The sequence below is a fragment of the Phodopus roborovskii genome, unplaced genomic scaffold, assembly GCF_943737965.1.
Source record: "Phodopus roborovskii unplaced genomic scaffold, PHOROB, whole genome shotgun sequence".
Classification (NCBI taxonomy): Eukaryota; Metazoa; Chordata; class Mammalia; order Rodentia; family Cricetidae; genus Phodopus; species Phodopus roborovskii.
In genome coordinates, this window is record NW_026126511.1 from 55151918 (window position 1) to 55179156 (window position 27239).

Consider the following 27239-nt stretch of genomic DNA (forward strand, 5'->3'; position numbering starts at 1 on the left):
TTATCTTACATTCCTATAGCATTCTTTTTTTCAGCAGTTAATGCCTTTTATTCCTTAGCTTCATGCATGAATTATGTAGCATATGTGAAGAGGCTTAAACTGTTTCCATTGCATTCTTTCTGGCTGGCTGCTGTTATATTTAGGGTATACTTATAGTTTCGACAAAGTAAGAATGTTATTGTTGTTGACCTTGACACTAGATAACTGGGCAGACATTATATAGCTATGTTTGAATCCTCACAAAATGTGCTATTGAAGCCAACAGAATCCTGGCGGGAGACTCTTCTGGACAGCAGAGTCATGGACCTTTTCTTCACAGTAAGTCCTTGTCTTTGTCTCTGGTAGCAGGGGGCATGGTAAGAGGAAATGCCTTGGTTTTTCTTAAGTAAAACTGGACAGATTTCGTTTTTTCCTTGTTGGTGTTTCTTCTCGTTAACTGACCTGCTGAAGTTGAAATATAATAAATACTATCTCGTTATTAAGAGCTTAGGTCCTTCTTAGGAGAAGTTATCTCATTATGAAGGGCTTCTGCCTTCTTAGGCAGAACTTCCTAGACTTTGTAATCACAGAACTCCTTTACCCTCTTAAAATTCAGAATTCCCTAATAGCTTTTGTTTATGTGGGTTTTATAGCTATTATCTCAGTACAAATTCAAACTGATAGAAGCAAGAGGAGATATATTTTTTGACTAAAATATAACATGGTCTTACAATAAACTGAAAATTTCAGACTGAAAACTCTAAACAGTATTTTATTTCACTAAAAATACCAAAAAGAAACTATTACATTATAATATAAATAACTTCAATAAAAAAACACTTTTAAAATAAGTATAGTGAAAATAACTGGGTTTTTGGTTTGTTCACCTTATATTCTTACAAATCTCTAAAGAGTCTGGTTTAATAAAAGAGAATCAGTTTTTCCTGTTTTATATTTCATTCCATTGGTGTTTTAAATCATGTGACCTCAGGAAAAGCCTCTGTGTGTGTGTGCTTTGCACAAGGAAGAGCAGAAATGCGTTACTACTCTTATGGACACTGTCTGCAGTGGCTTAGGAAGTTGAAGTTTCCCTGAACTACATTTTGAGAACTGTTCCCCTAGGGGCTATACTTATAATTTACAAGACCTGAATTAAGTTGATATTAAGAGCAATTTATCTTAAATAGTTCAATTATAACTTTAAACAGGTCTCTTAGTATCAGTTAGCTACAAGAATCAAGCAGAGTATTCCCAGTGAGTTTTAGAATAAAAAAATGCACGTGTGTGCTGGGTGATAATTTGCAGTTACAGAACAGGTATATAGTTAGATTAATGCTTATACAAAATAAAAACCAGTAAATCTAGATAAAGACCAATTAAAAAGAAAAGAATTAGACAATTTTGTTCAATGTGAATCATTATAGTTTCTTTTCATGTGTTTTGAAGTATGAATGAGCCTTTTGTGTTTTTACTGTGGTATATATTTTGAAATGTCTAGAGCACATTTGTCCATCTTCAGGCATACCAGAAACAATCATTTTCTGCCATAGCTTTGTGCATTTCTGACAAGCACTGTGCCACCAAGGCTCATTGCTACCCTCCATAAAAGATGTTTTCTATGGAGACACTCAGTCTGAGTATTAATCACCTTATATTTTCCTTTTTAAAACAAGAGAAAAAAAATCTAAAAACATAAGCAAGATCAAATGGTACTTGCAATTAAATTTTAAGGACTCTGGGCTACCTCATCTGGTAGGAATTGTTTTGGTATGAGTCCAAGTTCAGTCCTTTGTATTTGCTCGACAGAAAGTAAGTCCCACTCCAGCAGTTTGTGAAAAGGTGAAAAACTTGCTGGCAATGCTGCAAACAACTCTACTGGGTCTGAACAGCTGTCTAGACAAACCAGACAGCTGCTCCTGTCAGCTGTGAGCTACCACATGCAAATAACTTCGATTCAAAAGTTAACCCTTTTCTACTTTGTTGTTTTAGTAGCTTTTGCATTCAAGCAGTTTATATAAACAATTTTAATCTGTAGCAAAAACTACGACTTAATCTGTCTTTTTGAGTTTTGCTAAATTTATCTTCACTTACATAGATTAATTACCACATTTAATCTTTTTCCATTGGGTATCATTATGCTAGATTTCAGTAGATAAATGCACTGGTGCATGGAGTGAAGACTTAAATTTATTGACCATATTGGAAATTTAAATGATTTTGGCTGAATTCTGCTTTTTAGAAGTTTGCAAAATTATCAGTTTTTCTTTTCTTCCTACTCTTTTGGGCAAAACTTTCTTGATTGTGATTCTGGTGTTTTGCCTTAATTATTGCCATTTGTAGCTCTCTGCTTTGCTATGTCTTCAATACATAGTATGTTAGACACCACTTCACCTATGACTTTTCAGTTTGCATTTAGCACAGAGACTCTACATTCTCCAAGCCTCGAACTGCATGTTTACTGGTTGTTTCAATGTGGGTGGCACACTGGCATCTGATGTTTAAACATGCTTCAGTAAAAATCTGCCTTTCTTGCTAACTTATGCTTTGTGCTTATTTGCTGAATGGCCTCTCCATTTGCCTCCCTGGATGTTCATCTCCCTCCCCTTGCTTTCTTTCTGTATGGAGATGATAAATCTGTATTTTTTAATTGTATGATACCATTTAAATTGAAATCCATGTTCAATTATGAAGGGAATACTTTCTCAATGCTAAAATCAGCAGATCATGAATCCATAGATTGCAAGAATTACTTGTTTAACATGAGTTTATGTGGTTCCTATTTCAGAAAACATATTAATCCTTGGTCCCAGGACAGTTTTTTGTTTTGTGTTGTTTTAGATTGTCAACACTGGCTGTCTCATTAAGCACATTTTTTTTTTTTTTTCTTCTGTGTTATCATTTCTGGTCCTGGAATGAATGGTCATCTGGTTTCTGTGTAGAGCAAACAAACAAAAAGTGAATGTATTCAAGAGTAGCCAACCAAGATGTGCATAGTTTTGTGTGTTGTACTTTGTAAAGCTTAAACTACATTGGTATATAGGTTGAAAGTGGTTTTGTTCTAGACCAGGGATTGACAAACTTTGTTAGCCTTCAGGGACCATGGGAAATATTTAAGGCACTGTATATAATATGGTCATATTCTATTCTGTCTTTGTTGCAAGGAGTCATAAATTAAATAATAAATAAGCAAATCTGGTATTCTACTAAATCTGGTTGTTAAAATCAAGAACTTTGTATAATCCTCTTTGATTTTATTTTTCCTCTTTCAACTGTGTAAATGTGAGAAAAGCCCTAACCTCTACATCTACCCAGACACAGGCAGGAAGCCAGATTTGGCTCATGGATCAGTGGCTTGCCAATCCTTGCTCTAGACAAGAATATAACATATTTTAAGCATATTAGTAAATCGTTTAACTATAATTTTTAGAGCTGTTATTCTGGTTTAGATTCCTTTATTTGTTCTTAAGAAGCCAGTAGGCTAAGGTTAGTAGAATCGGTTAACAAGGACTAACTCTGTTCACTGTGTCCCATACTGTATCAGTGAATGCATTTTTTAAAAAAGAAAACATCCTGGTATCAAATAATTCATAAATGACTGACAGAGTCAAAGCCATCATAACCTGAAACAAATAGAAAGCAGTGGTTCAAAAAAAGAAAGGGATGGGTGGGCGTTTGTGGTGCACACCCTTAATCCCAGCACTGGGGAAGCAGAGGCAGGTGGATCTTTGTGAGTTCGAGGCCAGCCTGGTCTACAGAATGAGTGCCAAGACAGGCTCCAAAGCAATACAGAGAAACCCTGCCTTAAAAAATAAAAAAGAAAGGAAAGGGAAGGAAGAAAGAAAGAAAGGAAGGGGAGGGCTAGAGTGCTTCAGTTAAATGCCTGTGGGAAATAGCAAATGGCCAGTCAGTATTGTGCATGAAGATGAATAGCCACTTTATTCTTGTTCTATTTTCATGTCAACATAGAAATGAAATCTTTAATGTCTGAAAATTTAGTAATACTGAAGTTAAGTATTCTGAGAATTTTTCTTTAGCTACACTGTAGTAGGGGTATATCAGTATTATATCATTGAAGTAAGATGTACTTGCATGTTTAAGTGCATTTATGTATTAAATACAATTTTTATTTTAACATTTAATGTTAATAGCAATGGTGTGAGATAAAATGAAATTTAAACAGATCAGACAGTCTCAGAATATAATCATATGTTTCATGTCTGTGAGTAGATGATATCTAGGGTGGGTAATAGGTACATTTATTTATTTTTTTTTTAAGTGTACAACTGTTTTCTTTCAGTAAGGCAGCATCTATATACTGGATTGAACTTGTCTGCTAACTTTAGCAAGAAGCTGTGGCAAGGCATAGTTAGCATAATACAGATGACTGTCGTCGTTGCTGTTTTTAGCTGAAGCAGTATGTCTGACTGGCTAGCATCTGTTTTCTCTCCTTGTCATAATATGCTGGAGACACTTCGATTTTTAAAATGCAGGTAGCCCTCAAGTAAAACTTAATCGATATGTTAAAATCATGACCTATAATGTCAGTTGGACTAAAGGATGAATTTTCAGGTTTCATTTAACTGAGGAGTTAATTTTCTAGAAATGACCAGCTACAGTGAATTTTTCTCTTACCTCATTCGACATGGTTCACACGTGACCCCTACAAAAGAAGAATTTGTTTTTATGGATTAGTAATTCTTTCTAACAGGTACATCGAAAAATCAGAGAAGATTCAGATATGGCACAGGATTCTCTGCAGTGCCTTGCCCAGTTAGCTTCTCTGCATGGACCTATCTTCCCCGATGAAGGATCCCAGGTTGATTATCTAGCACACTTCATTGAGGGATTGCTGAACACTATCAATGGGTAGGTATGCTTGTCCTATTGAGCTGAAGAGGGAACCTTCCCTTTTCCTCTGGTATTTAATATGGAGGAAAAAAAGAAACTAAGGCTTTTCCTGTTCTGTTTTTTTTTTTTTTTTTTTTAAGTAATGTTGTATGACTAATTTGAAATTAATAGAGTATTTTGTGTTTGGAAATACAGCTTATTTTACACTACTTAATAATCCTCATGATTTGATTTGTAGAATTGAAATAGAAGATTCCGAAGCTGTGGGAATCTCCAGCATTATCAGCAATCTGATAACTGTGTTCCCTCGGAATGTTTTAACTGCCATCCCCAGCGAACTTTTCTCTTCTTTTGTTAACTGCCTCACACATCTCACTTGTTCTTTTGGGCGAAGTGCTGCGTTGGAAGAAGTGGTGAGTGACTATCCTTGATCTGTCTGTGTCTGGTTATCATAGGAAATTTGTGCTACCTTTAGAACATTGTCTCATGACACATTTTAATTGAGTACTAGTAGTTTTTGTTAAAAATCACATTTTTATATGTAAATTAGTGACAATGTGCATGGAAACATGACCTCTACATTTTTGTGTATTTAAATTAGTCTTGGAAATTATAATTTGAGATAATTAGAATTAAATGTTTTTGTTAAGTGCTTAATAAGTCTACCAAGTACTGCTAAATAACTGTGTTTAGATGTAATTATGTGAAGTTAATTTTATCTATGTTATCTTGATATTTTTATTTAGGACCTACTTGGAAATTATGTGTTGTATATTGTTTAAAAGTATATTTTGGTAAGCCCTAATTTACATTCCTCTTAGGACTCATAATAATGCTAATGATTTTGGGGGGACAATTACAAATTTTCAGGCGCTTTCCAATTTTTATTTTTAACTTAAGGAAATATATACTAAAAGCCCTTGACAACACAGCTGCTTTGAAATAGTTACTGTGACTAATAACTACAGTAATCATTGGAAATAATTGACTTATTTCTACAAAGTAGTGGCTTAATTTTAAAATTGATTTTTCTTGTTATAAATTGAAAGGAGGTTCTTTTAAAAACAATTTTAAGAGAGAAAAAACTATTTGTAGATACCTCTTAGAATTTCATGTTAAATCCTGAGTTTACATTTTACCTCGGCATTGTTTAGGAGTTTGTAAATCATCCAAATGTTCAAAGAATTAGGAATCTGGGAATGATTGTGTTTATGTAATTAGGCTCTTAGGATTTAATGAGAGGTTATGTGATGGAAAACTATACAGTAGACTTCATACATCGTGGGGTGAGCATTTTTCAGGATTGTGGTTTCTGTTGAAGTGTAGTGCCTCCGCTTTAGTCAGATCCCTGTCATAGGCTCAGACTGAAGTGTGGTTGGTTTCATGTGACACGGGCTTCATGTGTTCCCCTTGATTTTTCTCTTTGGGGTGAGATGGAGTCAGGACTTAGCATGCTGATCATCTGTTTAGATACACAGCTACCTTCAGCTTCTCTAAGAAGGTTCTTATATTTAGCAAACTGGCTAGAAGATATGTAATATTTTTGGTTTGGAAATTTTATCTTTGAAATTATCTTTGAATTTATCTTTGACTTTCTGTCAAAATTTGTTGTAGGAGAGTAGGAATATAAGAAGCTAGATACACTTTCAGAGAAACGGATATTTCTTAGGCTTGTCTCATGAGAAGAAGACATGCTGTGCTCAAAGTTACTTAATAATAAGTTTCATTGAAGAAAATAAGCCGTTTACGTCTTTTAATTCAGTTTATCTGTTTATATTTAACAGTTATTTTTAAAGGTAACAAGCTACTAAATCTATAGGACAGAAGGAAAAAAGCTGAAGCTTTGCATTAATTATGGAGGGTACATTAGGGAAGCCTAGGGACATTGAAGGTTCAAGGTTGGCCCTGTCATGTAACTTGCATGATTGCTAAACAGATTTCCCTAGATGGCAGTTAAGTCGTCATATTTAGTCATCTTGTACATTCTGGGAATACTCATCTAGTAGCTGAAGGTCATGAATAAATCCCTCCAAAACAGGTTGATATAAGGGTTCTTACTTATCTTTTGTTTTTTAGGCTACTGAGTAATTGTAATACTAGTTCACAATACATAGCTGTTGTCCTGAGATGGAAAACAAATAATCTTTTAAGGAAATTTTGGGGGAATTGAGCATATAGATAAACAGCTTAAGAGTCCACATGGTGTGTTATGATACATTTGGAGGGAGACAGTGTCACAGGCTGAGTGATCATAAACACCGGCTGTTTAAGATGACCTTTGGGTTACTTTTTCATCTTCATTTTGTATGTTTCCTCCTTGGCAAAATCTGGGCAACAATTTTTTATGATGTTTTTTCCCCCTGGTTTGCCTGTTTGTTTTGTGGTTGGACAGGATGAGTTTTGAGAGGGTCTGAATATATAGCATGGGGTCTCATTCTGTGTTTCCTGCCTCCACCTCTACCTCTGAGTGCCAGGATAACAGATAATGTGCTACCATCCCTGCCTTCCTTTGAGGGAAAAAATGCCTGTTTGAGGCCAGCCTTTACTCAATGAGACCAAAGTCCCCTTTAAAGTAGGGAACAGAGAGTAGTGATTACTTACTCTAGATGGTGTTGGTGCATTTAGCTGTGTGCTATAACTTGACCTTCTGTGTAGATGATAGATTGAGAAATCTCCCTACCCTGTGACTCTGATAGCTGAGAATGCACACATTGATGACATTGTACCCTGTGTGTTCATCATGCTGACATTTTTTCAGCCTGCACAATTATAGGAAAAGCTGAAATGAGACATGGGGACATATTTTAAGCTTTGCACATTGAAAGAATATTTCTTTCCAAAAATAATGCTAATTTTGGCTCTATAAGAACATTTAGAAGAAATCTGTTAATTATTGCATCTTAAATCCAGATTAATAGGTATTTTAAGAATTCTTTGCAAAGCTAGAAGTGGTAGTACATGTCTTTATCCTACACTCAGGAGGTAAATTGCTTCCAAGACAACCAGTGCTATGCAGAAAAACAACAAAAAATACTTTTTTGTTTAACTCAGGTTGGATCACAAATCTTACTATGCATTTTTTGTTTGTTTGTTTGGTTTGTTTTTTGAGACAGGGTTTCTCTGTATAACAGTTCTGGCTGTCCTGGAACTAGCTCTGTAGACCAGGCTGGCCTCGAACTCACAGATGTCCTCCTGTCTCTGCCTCTTAAGCACTGGGATTAAAGGTATATGCCACCACCACCTGCACAATGTTTTTTGACTTGGATATGATTCAATTTTAATGTTTAAGTCTTGCAAGAATGTATTTATTATGTAAATATTGTGGCATTAGAGTAAAGCTTATTTACCATCTCAATATTCTTTACTATGGTATTGATCATTTTAAAATATTTTATGTGCATTGGTGTTTTGCCTGAATGTCTAAATGAGAGTGTCAGGTCTTTGTGAAATGGAGTTAAAGACAGTTGTGAGCTGGAATTGAAAGCAGCCGGTGCTCTTAACCACTGAGCCATTTCTAGCCCCTCTGTCTTTAAAACAAACAAACAAACAAACAAACAAATGTTACCATATTTAACTTAAGTGATACACACTGAAAAGAATATAAATACAACATAATGAATAACAACATAAAAATATAGTTCTTTGAATCTTTGGTCTATTGATGTGTTTGTTAGTGTTATACTCAACGATGCAAATGTTGTTTGGTGTGTCATTGTGCAGGGGAGTTGTGCAAGCACCTATGTATTTTAAACATTGTGAAATATTTTACTCATATGAAATATACATTTTGTGTTTAAATATAAAGATAGTATAGAGGGAACACCGTTGTGTTACCCACCCATATTAAGGAAACAGTATACCAAGTGTGGCATGATGGCTCATGTTAGTAATCTCAGCACACAGAAGGCTAAGGCAGTAAGTTTGAGGCTAGTCAGGACTTGACAGCAAAGGAATAGTTGTTGGTAGAGCCCCTTTCTCCCCTGTATTAATGTGTGGGGTGGATGTGGTTCCCTGCTCCTGTGAACTTGCTCTGCCAAATGGCCTTTCCATCATGTCTACAAGTGAATGCTGCTAGTGAATTTCCTAGCTGGTGTACCTGGCACTTTATCTTACTGTCATCTGTGGTAGTTGACTTTCTCTATTCTCAACGTTTTCTATTCTTATAGGCTGGAGAAAGGAAATTCTGGAGTTCAGTAAGACTAAGGAACTTCTTAGAAGTTATCCTTGTGTAGAAAATTCTCAGTAAAATTTATTATTCACATCAATGTCATTGCATATTTTAATTTGATGTACACTAACCATACTTAGGAAAATAGTGTGATGGTTTGAATAAAAATAGCTCCCATAGGCTCATGTGTTGAAGTGCTTAGTCATCAGATGCCACTACTTGGGAGAGATTAGGAGTTGTGTCACTAGGGGTGGGCTTTGAAGTTTTAAAAAGCACAAGCCAGGCCCGGTGGCTCTCTGTTTCTGCTGTCTGGGATCCAGATATCGAACTCTCAGCTACTTCTATAGCACCATGCCTGCAGTGTGCTGTCATGCTCCCCAATTAAATGCTTTCTTTGTAAGAGTTGCCGTGGTTACAGTATCTCTTCACAGCAACAGAACACTAAGGCTGGGAATGTAGCTCAGTGTATGAGCTCATGCCCATCATGCTCCAGGCCCTGAGTTTACATTCTATTACTGTGAAAATGGGGTTGGGGTGTGAATAAAGGAAGTAAAAGACATCTGATATTTGATAGAAAGTGCTTTCTAGCTGGGCAGATATCAGCATCTAGGAGTCAGGGGCAGAAGATCTCTGACATCTAGTCTAGCCTGGTCTATGTAACAAGCTCCAAGACAACTTCAGGCCTTCATAGAGAGACTCTCTCTCATAAAAAGAAGAAAGTGCTTTCTGATTTCATATCATGGGGGAGATTTGTTGTTTATTTACTCTCTGTGGGAAAAGCACAGAGGTATGGGTTGTGAATAGTGTCATTATTATGGATAGATTTGGAGTTTGCAGATTATAAGCAAATTTGTTGAAACTACCTTAGTGTGGTGATATCTCTTGCTTGTACAAATAAAGCCTGTCTGAAGTCAGAGAATGGAGCTTGTCACTGGCTATCCATAGAGGTCTGGAGGTCTGAACAGATAGTGAGGTAGCTGGGTGGAAACAGGATATAAGCAGGGAGAAACAGACACTCGCTCGCTCTCTTGTCTGCTGAGATGCTAAGGAGATAAGGTGTGTCATGGCTTTCTTCCCTCTGATCTTTCAGCATTTTTCTATATATCTGACTCCAGGTTTTATTAGACCAAATAAGAACTCCATTTACATTTTGACACCCAACATGGGGCACAAATGCAGGACCCTGAGATTAAAATCTCATGCTCTAGTGACTGAGCTAGCAGGGCTGAAGCTGTGGACCAGATTGGATGTACCAGCTCTGGGACGTCAAGGTCTGGGAGTGTGTCCCTTAGTCTAAATTAAAGCTGGGTCAAACCACCTACTTAATTCAATGAAAAGGGTTCTAAGGTTGGTGTAACCTGCTGGTACTAGGCGGAGGGGAGTAACAGGGAGTCAAGCTTGGTCTGCTTGACTGAGCGAGCCCGTGGTATCTGGCAGCTTTCTTAGGGCCTGACTGGCACCCTTGTGGAGTGATTTGTCCCATCCTGCTGTAAATGTTTTGGCCACATGGGCACCAGAATGTAAATGAAGTTCCATGGGTTCCATAGAGTTCATTTCTGGTGGTGTAAATTATTTTTATTCTTTTTTATTTATTTATTTATTTTTTTTTAAGACAGTGTCTAAATGTAGGTCTTTATGTAGTGCTGGCTGTTCTGGAACTCAATATGTTGACCAGGCTGTCTTAGATTACACAGAGATCAACCTTACTCTGCCTCATGAGTACAGGGATTAAAGGCCTGCATCACCATCACCCAACATTAATTGCTGATTTTTAATACAACATCCAAAATAGAAATAAGGGACTAGTGAGCTGGCTTAGTGGGTAAAGGTGGTTTGACTGCTGTAAAAGTCCTGTGTGCCTCACCTGTTATCCTAATACGCCAGGCTGTGGAAACTACTGGTGATGCCTCATTCTTCGCTCCCCTCCCTTATCCTCCCCTCCCCTCCCCTTTCCCAGCTTTTTCTCTCCTCTCCCCACTTCTTTTTCTGTCTCTGCCTCCCAAATGATGGAATTTAAATGTGTACCACCACATCCAGCACTACTCTTATTATTATTGTCCCTATATCTTGCCAGAATGTCCTCTACTTGGAATCATATGATACTATTGGGCTTTATTCTCTGAAATTACATTGATTGTCAGACATGGGCCAGAGCAGATTCCTGTACTGAAAGATTTCTTTCCGAACATTCACTTGAGAGAACATTTTACTATTTTTGGAATTATACATTCAAAATTATCAAAGCATAAATGTACATTGTTTTCTGTGGTTGAAGCACTGCATATTCATGCTTCTCTACACTTTCAAGCTAGTTATAGGCAGAGAGACGTGCTGGTGATCATGTTTTTATTTCTATCCCCCCCCCTTCATTTTCAAATGGAGTAAAGTGGGGTCAAGTAGGTCCCTTAAGCTCTAAGCCCCTCTCCAAAGCCTTCTGGCAGTAGGCCTGACAATGCTCGGAGCATGAGCACATAGTGTCTAGATTGGTTTCCTTAGTCATCTGTCCACATGCTGCCAGCCAGGGTGCTGGCTGGGCTGCTGGGTCTAGTCCAGAGTGGCCGTGGAGCAGAGCCAAGGTATTATGAAAAAGCACTAGCTTAGGTTTCACGTCTCTGGGATTAGTCTGGAAGATCCAGTTGCCAATTGTCATCAACCAAATTTCTCACACTTTGCCTGATGAGTTACTTTAGTGGTATACAGAAAAACCAGAGATTTTTTTCCCTATGAAGTTCTGTCTTTATTTTAAATCACCACCCATTGTGTAAGGACTTGTGCATTCTACTTGAGATCATTCTAATATCAGGGCTTAATGGAGGCATTGTGGAGAATTCCTTTAACAACACATGCGAGGCTTTAACTTTTAAAAGATACTTTTACATTTTGATGTATGTCTTAAATATGTACTTAGAAAAAATGATAGTTGGTCTTTAAAAATATCCTGTGTTTTTCTTTGCGAGGCTAGTTCAGGTGATGTTACTCCTTAGTCCTGTTAGAAATGTTACCAGTCTGTTTATTTTGGCAAGATAAACTGTTAAGACCTGACAAATGATGTCTGCAAAGCACATGCCTTGTTAAGTATATAAACAAGCCACAGATGTTTCTATGGGAAGAAAGTATCCTATTCACTTCAGGATTCCAATGCTTGGCTCTTAGCATTTAATGAAATTATAGAAGGAACAAAGCCACCTTTCTCATTGTTTCCAGTGTTGTGCTTTGGCTTTTTAGCAGTTTTGTTGTTGTTGGTGGTGGTGGTGGTGGTTTGTTTTTTCCTGGCTTTTTAAAGCAGTATATATTAACCGAACAAAACAATTTTCACATGTATGTAACATACTTTGATCATATTCACCTGAGCCACTGTCATATTATACAGTACAGGCAGCATGGTTTTTCTTTAAAAAAAAAAAAAAGAAGGAGAAGAAGAAAAAGATGTATGTGCTTTTGTGTACATTACAGTGGCTTCTTGCTGCAAGAGAAAGCCTGATCTCCTGAGGCCGTCTGGATATGTCCCTACCTACATCCCACTCCCTGTGGGAGGGCAGCATCTTCTCTGTTGCATTGGCGTTCTCTGCTATGGTTCCAGCTCACCCTCACCTCCTGGTCCTTGCAGCTTTTTAAGTAGTGTCCCTTCAGCAGAATAATCAATCTAGGGAGAGATTTTATACCACAAATAGCTATGTAGTCAGTTATTAGTGTGTCTACCTAGGTCTTAGAAAATTATTTATCTAGGTGTAGTTTTGGTGTGAAAGTTTAACTGAGAAGTAGTAGCAATTCATGAAAGAACAAGACAAAATGGGAAATGAAAATTATGAATAACCACCAGGAATAGTTAATACCATGGCAGTCTGTGGAGCATGATAGTTTTGGCAATGGATGAGTCTGTGTTAAGGTTGTGTGCGTGCCCTGTGGGTGAGTGGCTCAGTTGGATGGAGGAGGAAAGGTCTGGCTTCCTCTTGGTGTTTTACTTGCTTATTCCTTTTTTCTAGTTTATCACATGTTCTCCTCCTCTGCCCCCTGAGTGCTGAGATTAAAGGTGTGCGCCACCAGGCCTGGCTTCATTTTACATTCTTAAACTACTAGCTAATTCTACTGATGGGTTATCTTTCACATTCTCTAGTATGAGCTGAGTCAGTGGCCATTATGTTTCTTGACTATATTCTTTCCTATTGTGTGGTATTAGCTATCCTTTTTTATTAAAATAAATTCTTTCTTGTTAAGGAACTTCTGTGAAGTTTTCCCCATGTAATTCCTTGCTCTCTGATTAGGTTAGTTTGTTTTTCCAATTTTGAATTCACTTGAAATTGTTTCACTTAAAGTTTGTAACCCAGTGTTAGAATGTGTGCCTGGCATACGTGAAGCTCAAGATTGTGTCCCAGTACTGAAAAAAAAAACAATGTGTTGTATAAGAGGTATTTTTTTATGTATGATGTGTGTGCAATTTTTTTAGCTTTTCAAATAGTTAATACTATTTTTTGAAAAAATACATTTTCCATAAAGCACTAAGCATTTAGTCTTGTAAATTAAACATTAATTCCATATTGCCAAACAATTATTTCTTTTGAAATTTAGGGAAATTTAAGAAATCTTAATAAATGCTTAATAATTGGAAATATATTTTTTAAATGATTCTTAAAGTTAATTTTGTGCACTGCCCATTTTATTTCTCTGAACATGTGTTTTATGAATGCCCTTTCTTTCAGCTTGATAAGGATGACATGGTATACATGGAAGCATATGATAAATTGCTGGAGTCCTGGCTCACTTTGGTCCAAGATGACAAGCATTTCCATAAAGGCTTTTTTACTCAGCATGCTGTTCAAGTTTTCAATTCCTATATTCAATGCCACCTTGCTGCTCCAGATGGCACAAGAAATTTGGTGAGTTTTAAACAAGGTGGAATGGAAAATCACCATAGGTTCTATGTAATCATAATAGACAATTTAAAATACCAGAAATTTGGGATAAGTTCCCTCAAAAATTTGCTAGAAAAAAGTGGTTCCTTTTACCCACTGGGTTCTTTATATGAGGGCTGTTACAAATAATCACCTTTTTATGTTTTCAGTTAGCCACTTCTGTCTTGCCAAGTCCTTGGTAACATTTTATATTAAATACATCCTATATTAATAGCATCCTATATTCAAAGGACTAGGGAATCCTAAGATGCCAATTTGTTTTAATGAAAAGTGGCAATCCCCAGTATAACGGGTGAACTGTAGGTTTGTGACTAGCTGTGTTACTATCTGCACAGGGGAGCTTTTCAGTCCTTCCTTCTCCTTAATGCTGTCCTCATCCTTTAGATGGCTACCAGGGCTGCTGACATGGTTGGAAAGGTGTCCTAGAAAACTGTAGCTACAGGCTGGCTCTGTCCAGCTCCTCCTGAAACCACGTGATAGGGCCTTATGGAACATGATGCTGCATTTCCTCATTGTTTCTCCTCCTTTCACCAAATAGACTGCCAATGGTGTGGCCTCTCGAGAGGAAGAAGAAATAAGTGAACTTCAAGAAGATGATCGAGATCAGTTTTCTGATCAACTAGCCAGTGTAGGAATGCTAGGAAGAATTGCCGCTGAACACTGCATGCCTCTTCTGACAAGGTACACTCAGTCCCAGAAACCCCACGGGGAAATGCTCTGTGTCAACAGCACTCTGGATCCCGTGGATAGAAGCATGTCATAATTGCGTTCATTGGCAACACAATTGGAGACCAGGCACTATGGCATAGATAGCAGTAATTAGGGAAAACATGGCATGAGAAATGACTTGAAATAAGCAGTTTCAGATACATTGCTTATTTGTAAATTGTTATTTTTTAATTCTATATTCATAAAATAAGGTTACAATTCCTCTAGTGCACTTGAGAACAGTTGTATACCATAATATTTTTGAATATCTATATTTTGAATATTTTGATATTTTGAATATCTATATTTTGCTAGCGCATCTTAGTTTATGTTGTTGGTTATATGGAAGTTGTCTGTTATCCTAAGCCTTCCTATCCTGAACTTTATGAAGCTATTGCTTCTTTCTTCTTTTAGTTTATTAGAAGAAAGGGTGACAAGACTCCATGGTCAGTTACAACGACATCAGCAACAACTACTTGCTTCACCTGGATCAAGCAGCATTGACAACAAAACGCTTGATGATCTCTACGAAGATATTCACTGGCTTATTTTAGTTACAGGTCAGTTACTTTTTTCTTCTTAGAATGTAGTTGGCCAGTGAAAACATTTAAAGCCTAAAAGAAGCCTCATGTTTTAATAATAATAGTTTAGAACTGGATATGTATAATTCCAGCACTTGGGAGGTTGAGACAGGATTGTGAATTTGAGGCCAGCTTGGGCTACATGGGGAGACCCAATAAAATATATATAGTTTATACATAATATTGAATGAAACTTGGATATAGCAGCTGCTGACAAAGCAATACATACATATCTTTAAAACCACTGGCTATCTCATTCAGGGCCTGTTGTATGCCAAATGTTTCCTTTGGATCTCATTGTAGCCCACTGGTTAGTTAGTTAATCGTCATCATCGCCATCCCCTATTAACAGATAAAGAAGCTGAAAGATTAAGAAATGGTCATACTGCAGTTAACTTTTGGAGCCAGAGTGCAAACCTAGGCAGTCTGACTTTTAGGGTCTTTTTCCTTGCCCACTAGACCTAGTTAATGCTTCTCTACTGTAATAAAGGGGGAAAACCTGACTTTAAAAGTAATGGATGAATAGATTCCCGAGATAATGGCAGAATTCCCATGAACTTGACAGAATAAATTACTCAAGTTTTCAAAGCCTACATGTCACCGTGCATTATGAGATTGATGACTAAAACATTTGTCCTTTACCTTTGCTATATTTTTGAGGATTTTAATTTTCTGAGAAATTAACAATTTCTGCACCTCATCTTGAAATTAACAGGTTAACATAATTTACTTTTACATCAACATATGTGATGTATATAATTCAAAACTGAAAGCATTTATAGTGCAATTTGGTAAATAGATTTGTTAAGTGTTCATTTTTAATTTTTTTTAAACTGAAGGCTACCTCTTAGCTGATGATACTCAGGGAGAGACTCCGCTAATACCTCCAGAAATAATGGAATATTCCATTAAGCATTCATCTGAAGTTGACATTAATACAACACTTCAAATTTTGGGATCTCCAGGAGAAAAGGCTTCTTCCATCCCAGGGTACAGCAGAACAGATTCTGTGATTAGGTAATATGAACTCTATAGCTGCGCTCTTGTAATTTATGCTGTCTCATAAACTCTTGAGTTGATGGGTAGATGACTGGAGGGGTAGGCACGCTGTAAATTGGATACATGAAAGAAATGAGAACTTGGAGAAGCCTCAAAACATAAGGATGGCAAGGGCATACTGGCAGGAATTGGCAGGGCTATCCAGTACTGAAAAGAATAAATGTAAAATGATTCTGAACGTAAGACTTGGAAGAGGCATTCACTCTAATTTACTAAGAACACAGTGTTTGTCCACCAGTAAACATTAATGATGTGTGTACAGGCACCCTTCATGAGGGACAAACAATTCTTAAGAACCAAGTGATCCTTAGCAAATATAAATTGGTTATGTATGTGGAAACTGTCAGTGACTTCTTAAAGAACACTAGAAAAAGTTATCCTAAATATATGAGACTCGAGAGCCCTGTCACCAGCAATTACAAGACAGCAAGAGTGCCTCTGAGAAGATTCACTTTCATCTTCCTATTAGTAATGGCAATGTTTTCATTAATTATTGATGGTGAAACTAAAGAGGGTAAATCTGAATTGTATTCTTAGAAATAGATTTGGAAAGGTTTTACATTTTCTTTCATTGTCTTTGAGTCTCATTTGCCAGTGGTGATAGTTGGTATGACAACAGCATTGGCTGGTCTTTGCACTTACTCAAGCTTTGTCCCACTTTTATTTCTAAATGCAAACATATATGGGCATTTAAACCTCTGTAATAGAAAATACAGTTCAGATATTAAGGTGATATCAAGGAAATGTTTGGAAATTTTATTTCCTTTATTGGTACGTTCTCTTGTTTGCCCTAAAGATCAGAATTCTTAAGAAAAGGTTTCTTTTGAGGTTACAGTTGTGATTAGGATTTGTTATTTTGCTTTGGTTCATATCCTGGTGAATGTTATTTCTAGAACTGTTCATTTCAGAGCTCTGCCTTAGGTGCTTTGCTCTAATTCTTGCAGTAAATGCCATTAAGAACATTTACCTTGTATTAGAAGTGGTTTTTCGGTTTTGACAAGTCCCAGGTATCAGTGTAGAAGCAAATCATTTTCATATTGGAGAGCACAGACTATGGAATGTTAGAAAAACAAATGTAAGCCAGGCTGTGGTGTCATATACCTTAATTCCAGCACTCAGAAGGCAGAGGCATGTGGATCTCTGTGAGTTGGAGGCCAGCCTGATCTACAAAGTGAGTCCTAAACAGGCAAAGCTGTTATACAGGGAGACCCTGTCTTGAAAAACAAAACAAAAAAGTAATAATAGCTAGGATTTGGATTTTTTGTTGTTGTTGTTTGTTTTTTAATCTAAAGAGGTAATGTGAAATTGATTTGATATATGGAAGAAACAACCTTTGATTGATTAAAAATGTAGTCCATATTTCTTGAAGAGACTGTCATTTAAGAAAGAATCTTCATGGGTTGAGCACTTTGTGGGCACGTGGGATACATTCATGAACAAAATAAGTTCTTTGTAAGGGAGAGCAGATCAAGTGATGGAATATCTTAGAGGATAGTAGGCGCTATGTGTGAAAAGTAGGCCTGGGCACCTGAAGCACAGACTCCTGCAGGGGCTGTTATAATCCTAAGCAGTATGATTCATGTGGGCTTTATTTAAATGATTTGAGCAAGGATTGAGGTTGGTAAGGGAGTCTTCCAGGTGCCCAGGGAAGAACATTGTAGGCAGAGCAAAAATAAAGTAGCTGACGTTAAGACTGGCCATACTTGGTATGGCCACACATCAGCCAAAGTGCTATTGTGGACCAAGCAAAGTGGAATGGGTTTTTATAAGAGATGGACTTAAGAAAATAAGTAGGAGGAAGTCAGTTATGGTCTACAGTCTTGTAAGACACCTTTGCACTGAAGAAGATTGGGGTGCTGCTGTGAGGTCTAAATAGGGGGGGTAAGTCACACATAGCACTTTCCCTGATTACCACGATGAAAGTGAGTGTTGAAATCTGGGAATTGGGTGACTGCCTCAGGATTTAGTCATAGTTATCAAAGAGAAACATACAGTATTCAGGCTAAGTTACAGCAGTGTTGCTTATGAGACTAAGTTAAGGTCTAGCTCATCACTTTTGTTTATGGGGTGCAAATGTAATACATTTGGGAAACTGACTGCTACCTGGAATATAAACTATTCACAACAGTGTGCTTGACTCAGGTACTGATCAAGAAATATTAAAGTATTTGGCTCAGTTGTTTCTTCAACTCCACTTTTTGATGGGATTTAAGAGTACAGTACAGTGGCGTGGGAGTCCTACTTTCCTGGAGCTACTGACACAGTTGGCAATCAGACTGCTGCTTGAAGGATGAGAGGAAGGAAGGCAAACTGTCAGGCAATGACAGGGAAGAGGAAGGAGAAGAGAGGGAGAAGAAGAGAATTTGTGTGACTTATGTGTGACTGGTTGTGGGGTGAAGAGACACTGGTTCTCATAGGTGAGGTGAAATAGGATTTGCAGGAGGGACATAAGCTATTCTATAGAGTCACTGTCTTGTGGAGGTAAATGAGACAGGGCAGTTACTTTTCAGTAGGGTGTGGGGAGAAGATGGGAAAGGGCCCTTCAGGGGGCTTTCTAAAAGAGCTCTCCAGGCTGCTGCTGATTTCTGAGCATGGTGTAGAGAAGGGAGGACTCCCTAGGGCTGCCTGATCTCTGCTGCTTCTGTTCTTTCACTTTTCTCCACAGACAAAACAAAGGCTTGAGCTCACTCCATCTAGATGGACTTGAAGGTGTATGGGTACCCATAGAGTACCAAGGAAAAGGGCAGTTCCAAATCACCTGTTGGTAGTGATGGAGTCCATTGCATCACATACACCCAGGGGGCCCAGTACAACTGGGATGACTTTTGATCTTGAGTTTTGTCATCTGACTTGAAAGTAATTCAAATAGTGGATGACCTTGGTGTTTGAAAAGTAACTTCTATTTTTTAATGAGAACAAGTTTTAAGTTTTTTTCTCTAGTGTTTACATCTCTTTAAATGAAAAAGGAATCAACTTTGGATGGTCTGACAATAAGTAATATTTATTCACAAGTATATAAACTAAGTAGGAAACTCTTCTGTGTTATCCCCAAGAAATACTTAAAATTGGACTGAGAATGTAATTCAATGGTAGACCACTTTGCTTAGCATGTACAAGCTTCTGGCTTGGAGCCCTAGCACTGGAGGAAACTGTTTCATAATTTAAATTTATGTTACATTTTTGTCCTGCTGTATGCTGTTAAGTATTATAATCCAGAAGACCTTTAAAAATACTTAGTTTTGTAATCATTGGAAATTCATGAAAAGTATAATATATAAATGTATCAAAGAAAATAGTACAATTGGTAAATAATTTTCTTTGGGGAAATAAAGTTCAAATAAAGGAAATCTTGTTTTAAATAGACGGTAGTGGCTGTCAACACTATAGAGACTGAAATGTAGTACATACTTTTAAAGTACTAATATAATATAAGCATTTGACTTCAAATGCTGTTAGGCTTTAAATTATAGTTAAAATAATTTAGTCTTACGGGAAATTTTAATACATCATGATTGCTAAAACATGGGTTATTAGGATTTCTGTTATTTTTGTTCACATACACTCTAGAATTTAGAAAGTTTGAGCACTGGTTTATGGGGAACATGTAAACAGTAAGGGATAAAAGGAGGTTTCTAGGTGGAAACTCTCCTGATTAAAGAATTCCTGAGAAGGACCTTCAATAAAGACTGGAAAACAGCAAATAGACAAATGAAAAGGATGTGGAAGTGGTACCCAGGCAGCCACGGGAGGAGCTCTTTCAAAAGGGCAGGGTGGACAACAGTACTGAGAACTTCTTGTTGCGATCAGAAGGTCAATAAGGAATGCACACATCCACCAGTTTGATTACACAGGAATTTCAGCCCTTTTGAAAACAAAAGGAATGGAACAGAAGCCAAACCTTAGTGATTAGAATCTTAGTCTAGGCACTGATATACATTATAACCTGTGCTTCCTTGTCTTTTGGCTAAAGTCAAGTTGAAAATATGTAATTTCTGGTGTGTGCCTAATTCCATTCCCATAACATGGGGATGGACAATATGTGTACTTAGGTAGGTAACTGTTCTGAGAAGGCTTTTATTTTAACATACCATTAGGAATCAAGTCAATTCTAGTAAGTCAGTTCTCAGATCTTAAAGCATAATAGGACTTGTCTTTTGTGATACAAATATTTAAACTGCCTACAAGAGGAATGCTGAAAAAATGGCTTAAACCCTGTTCTGTGTGCTCCTCTATTTTGAACTGGGAGCCATGTCCTAGACAGTGATGTTGAGATTTACATCTGTAATTACAGTCTGAGCAGAGGGTACTTCTCATTCCTCCTTTTCCTTGTCTCTGGAAGACCAGAAACAGTGTGAGGATTCTATCTGTTACCCTTTGGGAATTTATACATATATAGTCTGGCATAAAGAAACAAAAAGGATTCTTATGGGAAAAAAATAGGGTTAGCAACTTCTCTTTTCTCCCCACAGGCTGTTGTCTGCTGTGCTAAGAGTCTCAGAAGTTGAATCTCGAGCAATAAGAGCAAATCTCACTCATCTACTAAGCCCTCAAATGGGCAAAGACATTGTTTGGTTTCTAAAACGCTGGGCCAAGACTTACCTCCTGGTAGATGAAAAACTATATGATCAGGTGAGAATGTAAAACCAGTAACTCTGAGTTTATGATGACGGCAAGTTTAAAGGTAAGAAGATGTATTTGCTTGTTTTTTCAAGACAGGGTTTCTCTGTATTGCTTTAGAACCTGTCCTCGAACTAGCTCTGTAGACCAGGCTGGCCTCGAATTCACACAAATCTGCCTGCCTCTGCCTCCTGAGTACTGGGATTAAAGTTGTACACTACCAGGCCACCAACGCCCAGTTAAGATTTTTTTGTTTGTTTGTTTGTTTCAGTTATGAAAACAAAACTGTTAGCAGTTGTTGGGGAGCAGGTGCATCTCTGAGTTTGAGGACAGCCAGGTCTACACAGAGAAACCCTGTCTTGAAAAAAAATAAATAAATAAAAATAAGTAGACAGAACTGTATAAGTACTGGGAAGGACTTGTAACTGGAGTACTATTTTTTCTTAGAATGTTGATTTGTTTCCATTGATTTTTAGCAAGTATTAAGATACATTACCATAAGCCCAACAGTGGTGGCACATGACTTTAATCCCAGCACTATGTAGGCAGAGGCAGGCAGATATCTGTGAGTTCAGCCTGATCTACAAAGCAACACAGAGAAACCTTGTCTCAAAATATTCCCCCCCCCCCAAAAAAAAAAAGAAATGTTAGTTTGTGAATAATTACTGTGAAACTCAAACTGACAGAAAAATTGGTTGGAAAACATGATGAATTGGGGATTATCTTTGATTTGAAAAATGATAAAAGTAATGTGAAATGAATACCTCCTCAGGCTTTGATGCTAGTTTTATTGTTGATTTTCTATAGATTGCTTTTTAGATGATCTTTCTGACTTTAGAAAATGTTCTCTCTTAAGATAAGTTTACCATTGAGCACAGCCTTTGGAGCAGATACAGAGGGTTCCCAGTGGATTATCGGCTACCTCTTACAGAAAGTCATCAGCAATCTGTCAGTTTGGAGTAGTGAGCAAGACCTTGCAAATGATACTGTACAACTCCTGGTCACATTGGTCGAAAGAAGAGAAAGGTAAGGAGAGCGGAGGAGCACAGATTTCAGTTTGCTCTCTAGTGACTGGCAAATAGTTAACAATATCTAAGCCCAGTTAGAACCTACATTTTCAGAGTAATAGTTTTAAAACCTCATCAAAATGTTGTTATAGATACAAATGGCAGCTTCCCTGTGTAATGATGGAGAATTGCACTGCCTGTCGGCATTAGAGAACCAGTTTTAAAAACACTTTCAGGAGCAGGAGAGAGGGCTCAGAGATAGAGTATTGGCTGTTCTTCCAGAGCACCCTGATTTGATCCCAGCACACAAGTGGGAGCTCACAACTGTATGTGACTCTGGTTCCAAAGATGCCCTTGTCTGACTTGTTTGGGTACCAGGCATACGCAATGTTCAGACATATATGCAGGCAAAACATTCATATACATAAAATAACAATCTTTTAAAAACCTGCTTTCATGTACAAATGTTCCCATTTGGTATTTTTTAGTTCCATCCCGTCCCATCCTGTCTGTCTGTCTGTCTCTCTCTCTCTCTCTCCATCCCGTCCCATCCTGTCTGTCTGTCTCTCTCTCTCTCTCTCTCTCACATACACACACACACAAACACACACACAGTTTCTTCTTTGTATAGCCCTAGCTGTCCTGGACTGGGATTAAAGGTATGTGCCACCATCTCCTGGCTCAGTGATTCCCATTTATTGGGAATCAATAAATGTTTAAGCTGATGTTGCAAAGTTAAACTTTTGGTACTTTCTATAGGAAATTGTATTTCTCTTACTTTATAGAAATATTATTGCTGTTAATGCTACTGGCTTTTATTGTTGCACATAAAGTCTCACTTGAGCATGAGATTCAGAGCTGTACCTGTCCACTTGTTTTCCCCAGAGAATCTGATTCCATCTCTTCTGAATAGATAGGGCAGCACAGACTAAGGAACAAGCCCAGTTTGCTGAAGGAGTTATTAGAGTTACCTACAGGAGTGGGAGTGAGGGGGTAATTGCAGGTCCATTGCGTTGTCAAAAACACACTCTCCCAATGGGTGACTCTCATGAAAGCTCACCATTAGAGCCCCTTGCACATTTGGGGGCATCAGAGCACTGATGAGTTTGCTTAGCAAGCAGTTGATCACCACAGATAGAACTTGAGAAATGGGCTTTCTTAAGCTTAGACATTTCCTGAACTTCATCCTTCATAAGGAAATGGCTATACAGCCATTATCTCTTTACAGTCAGAAAATTGATGATGAAAAGAAATTAAGTAAAAATTCTATATTCTTGAGCAATTAAAAACCATTGTAGCTCTACAGTAAATGTGAGCTTCTGATACTATCCTTTAAAAATTACATTCATGGCTGGGCTGTATTGGTGCATGCCTTTAATTCCAACACCAGGAGTCAGAGCTAGGCAGATAGATCTCTGTGAGTTTGAGACCAGTCTGGTCTATAGAATGAGTTCCAGGATAGCCAGAGCTACACAGAGAAACCCTGTCTCCAAAAAGAAAACCCAAAAAAAACAAACCAAAAAAAAAAAAAAAAATCAGGGACTGGAGAGATGGCTCAGCAGTTAAAAGCTCCCAGTGTCTCCCAGAGGACCCTGGTTTGGTCCCCAGTGTCATCTTATGGCCACTACTGGCACAGTAACATACAGACACACATACCCACACACAAATAAAACATTTTTAGAAATTACATCCAGTCATACTGTATTCTCAATACTCAGGAGGCTGAGGCAGAAAGATTGCAGTAATGTGGCCCAATTGAATAACACATCAAAGTCTTGCCTTAGCAGATTTTAAAATTAAATGTTCCCCCTATTTTAATGCATGTTGCCTGAATGAATTCATGTGCACCACATGTCTATAAATGCCTGGAAAGACCTTCAGATCCCCAGAAGCTGGAGTTATGAGTGGCTGTGAACCACCATGTTAGTGCTGGGGCTGAGCCCAGGTCCTTTGTAATAGTCGAGCCAGCTCTCCAGCTCTGTCCAGTCTTTATTTTGTTAGTAGGGGTGTGTGTGTGTGTGTGTGTGTGTGTGTGTGTGTGTGTGTGTGTGTGTGTGTGTACAAAATACAACTTAACATTTTCTTATTTCTACTTGTAGAGCAAACTTAGTAATTCAGTGTGAAAACTGGTGGAATCTAGCAAAGCAGTTTGCAAGCCGCAGCCCACCTCTTAATTTCTTGTCGAGCCCAGTGCAGAGGACCCTGATGAAGGCCCTGGTCTTAGGAGGTTTTGCACATATGGACACAGAAACCAAGCAGCAGTATTGGACGGAGGTAAAAGTCCCTTGTCTTTTGATTCTTCTGTCACCCTACATATGTTAAAAAGAAGTGGTCTGGAGACACAAACACCTCAGCAATAACTTATCTCGTGTTCTTCCACCTCATCAACCATTTGAAGCTTAGTAATTGACTAATACTGTCTCAGGGCTTATCCAGCATGCTTGTTCAACACATTGAGTATTACTAGTGTTTTCAATACTTCAGGTACATTTTTCCCAACCCAGATGAGAGCATGAATTGGTGTATCTTTATCAGAATGTGAAAAGCATGGTGGGTATCCCAGAGATGAGTATTTGCTTTAGCATGACAAGGCCTTGGGTTAGTCAGCCTGTACCCAAACATTGAAAGAAGCTGACATGAAGAACCATAAGGCATTCTTTGCCTTGAGAAGGAGGTACAGATACAGTGTGTTTGTGTCCTGACACTTTTTTTACCACGATGGCCTAAGATGTCTTTCATGCAGGCAGATGCCCAAGTGTCCAAGGAAGGTGTCGATAGCATTCTTTCTGAGGTCTGTGGCTTCTGGTAGTTAGGGACAACCTTTGGCAGGCAGGTTCTCTGTTTACTCTGCATCCCAATTTTCTCAGTCTATAAGACATCATATTGGAGTAGGGGCACACTCTCCAGTATGACAGAATCTTAACTTACTGCACCTTAGTTTGTTCAGATGAAGTCACTTTCCCAGGTTCTTATTCAACCCATAGTGCGAGCACCTTCTGTAATCTTGAATCAGGTGTATGTGTATATAGAAGTCTGGCTTCTGGTCCCTTCTATGGTGTTCTTTCTCTCTCACTCTCTCCCCTGTCCCCCTTTGGTTCTTCAAGACTGGTTTTCTCTGTGTAGTCCTGGTTGTGCTGGAACTTACTCTGTAGACCAGGCTGCTAGTCTGGCCTTGAACTGTCCCAAGTGCTGGGATAAAGGCATGCATTGCCATACTTAGCCTATAATGTTCTTAAAATCTGTGAAGGTAAGTTGGCTAAGGTAAAACAGGCTTACTTTTTTTTTTTTTTTTTTTTAATTATTCTTTGGGTTCATAGAAATGGTTTGGTGGCGAAGAACACATACTACTCTTCCTGAGGACACAAGTTTGGCTCCCAGCATCTACTTCGGGTGGCTCACAGCTTTCTGTAACTTCAGGTCTAGAAGATCTGATGATGCCTCTGATTGTGTGAGCACCTGCATGCATAGGCTCATATCTTCCACACACAAGCATACACATACATGTAGTCAGAAGCTTCCTCAGTGCTCTCAGTGTTTGATAGTCTCTCACTGTATCTGAAACTGATTTCAGTTACTCTCTGGACAGCAAACTCCAGGGGTCCTCTCGCCTCTGTCTCCCCAGCACTGGGCTTATAAGCACTCAGTTTATACGTGAGTGCTGGAGTATGAACTCATGTCCTCATACTTTATGTGGTGACTTGGTTATTTTTCTGTTCTGTTGCTGTGAGAACACCATGACCAAGGCAACTTATGACCAAGGCTTGCTTACAGTTTTAGAGAATGAGTCCATGACCATCATAGCAGAGAACATGAGCGCAGGCAAGCAGGCATGGCACTGGAGCAATAGTTTACATGTTGACACAACAACCTGAGGCAAAGAGAGGCAAACTAGGAATGGTGTAGGATGACACACCTCCTCCAACAAGGCTGCACCTTCTAATCTTTACCAAACAGTTATACCAACTAGGAATCAAGCATTGAAATATATGACCCCCTATGGAGGTCGTTCTCACTCGTTCTACCATATATGGCAAGTACCTTGCCAACTAAGCCATTTCTTCAGCCCTATAAACACTCAGAACATTGCTGATTAACTGAAGTTGTATTTTATACTAAGAATTGTAAGGAAAGAGAAGGGAAAAAAAAACAAAACAAACAATCAGATAAGGACCTGATATTTTAACTATATTACATTAGAAATTGGCAAACTGGCTCACAGACTAAACATGGCTCCTGTTTCTGTAGGTATGCTTTCACTGAGTTATTTCTCACTGTTTATATGGCTCCACTGAAATGCAGTGTATACAGTACTTAATCTGGCCTTTGGAGAGAGTTTGTTGATTCTCTACTGAGGAGTTCTGGTTTCTTTTTTTCCATCTTTATAATTCTTTGGCCAGACACCTGGAAAAATGTAGAGAGAAGTGGCAAAATTTAAAGAATAAACTTAGTGTGGTATATAGGCATACAAACACACACACACACACACACACACACACACACACACACACACACACACTCCTATAATCTCATTCCTTCTGAAGCAGAGGCAAGAGGATTCACAATACTTTGAGACTAACCAGGGACACACAGCGAGACTATTAGAAAACAAATAGGGCCTGGAGAAATGGTTAAGTGGATATAGCACTTGTCCCATAAATAGAAGGATCAGAGTTCAGACAGCCAGCACAGCATAAAAAGCCAGGTGTGCATAAAGGCTCAGCTAAAATCCCAGCACTTGTAAGAAAGAATATCCCTGGGACAAACCAGATACCTAGATTGGCCAAATTATCGAGCTCTGGATTTGCTGAGATTCCTTTCCTCAATAAAGTGGATACTCAATGTCAACACACACATGCAATAAAAACTAGAATGAAATTATGAGAGAATAAAAATGTATCTCCTCCCCCCCAAAAAGCACAATTTTTCAAACAATGGGATTGAAAGAACCCTATTCTGTGACTTGGCTGTCAGTTTTTTTGTATATGGCACAACGTATGAAGATTCTCAAAATGGATTATACCTCAAACCTAGGAGTCAGAGGCAGGAGTGCTGAGAAATTGGCTCTAGCCTGGGCAACCTAACAAGACCTGTTTCAAAGACTTAAGGGGTAGGGAACCTAGTAGTTCAAATAGTCCTTGTTTTTTGTGTTCATCTTGTCCAATAAAAATATTTTGGGAGCCAGGTGAGGTAGTGTACACCTTTAGTCCCTGCACACAGGAGACAGAGGCAGGCAGATCTCTGAGTTTGAGGCCCCAGCCTGGTCTACAGAGTGAGTTCCAGGACAGCCAAGAAGCACAGAGAAACCCTGTCTCATGTCCCCCTCAAAAAAAAAAAAAAAAAAAAAAAAAAAAACAATTGGGGG

General features: G+C 38.2%; 2 protein-coding genes across 2 annotated transcripts in view; one reads left to right on the top strand and one right to left on the bottom strand.

The window, feature by feature from the left end:
- Positions 1-27239, bottom strand: part of Ift88 (intraflagellar transport 88) — a 309460-nt gene that overhangs the window by 121015 nt on the left and 161206 nt on the right. The window lies entirely within an intron of this gene.
- The window catches only part of Xpo4 (exportin 4), a 92198-nt gene that overhangs the window by 52266 nt on the left and 12693 nt on the right, over positions 1-27239 (top strand). Inside the window, exons 7-16 of the mRNA XM_051195616.1 lie at positions 206-318; positions 4688-4845; positions 5066-5240; positions 13693-13869; positions 14444-14586; positions 15028-15173; positions 16034-16211; positions 20723-20882; positions 21727-21896; positions 23977-24151. Of these exons, the coding sequence (XP_051051573.1) occupies positions 206-318; positions 4688-4845; positions 5066-5240; positions 13693-13869; positions 14444-14586; positions 15028-15173; positions 16034-16211; positions 20723-20882; positions 21727-21896; positions 23977-24151 (1595 nt within the window). The remainder of the gene's footprint in view (positions 1-205; positions 319-4687; positions 4846-5065; positions 5241-13692; positions 13870-14443; positions 14587-15027; positions 15174-16033; positions 16212-20722; positions 20883-21726; positions 21897-23976; positions 24152-27239) is intronic.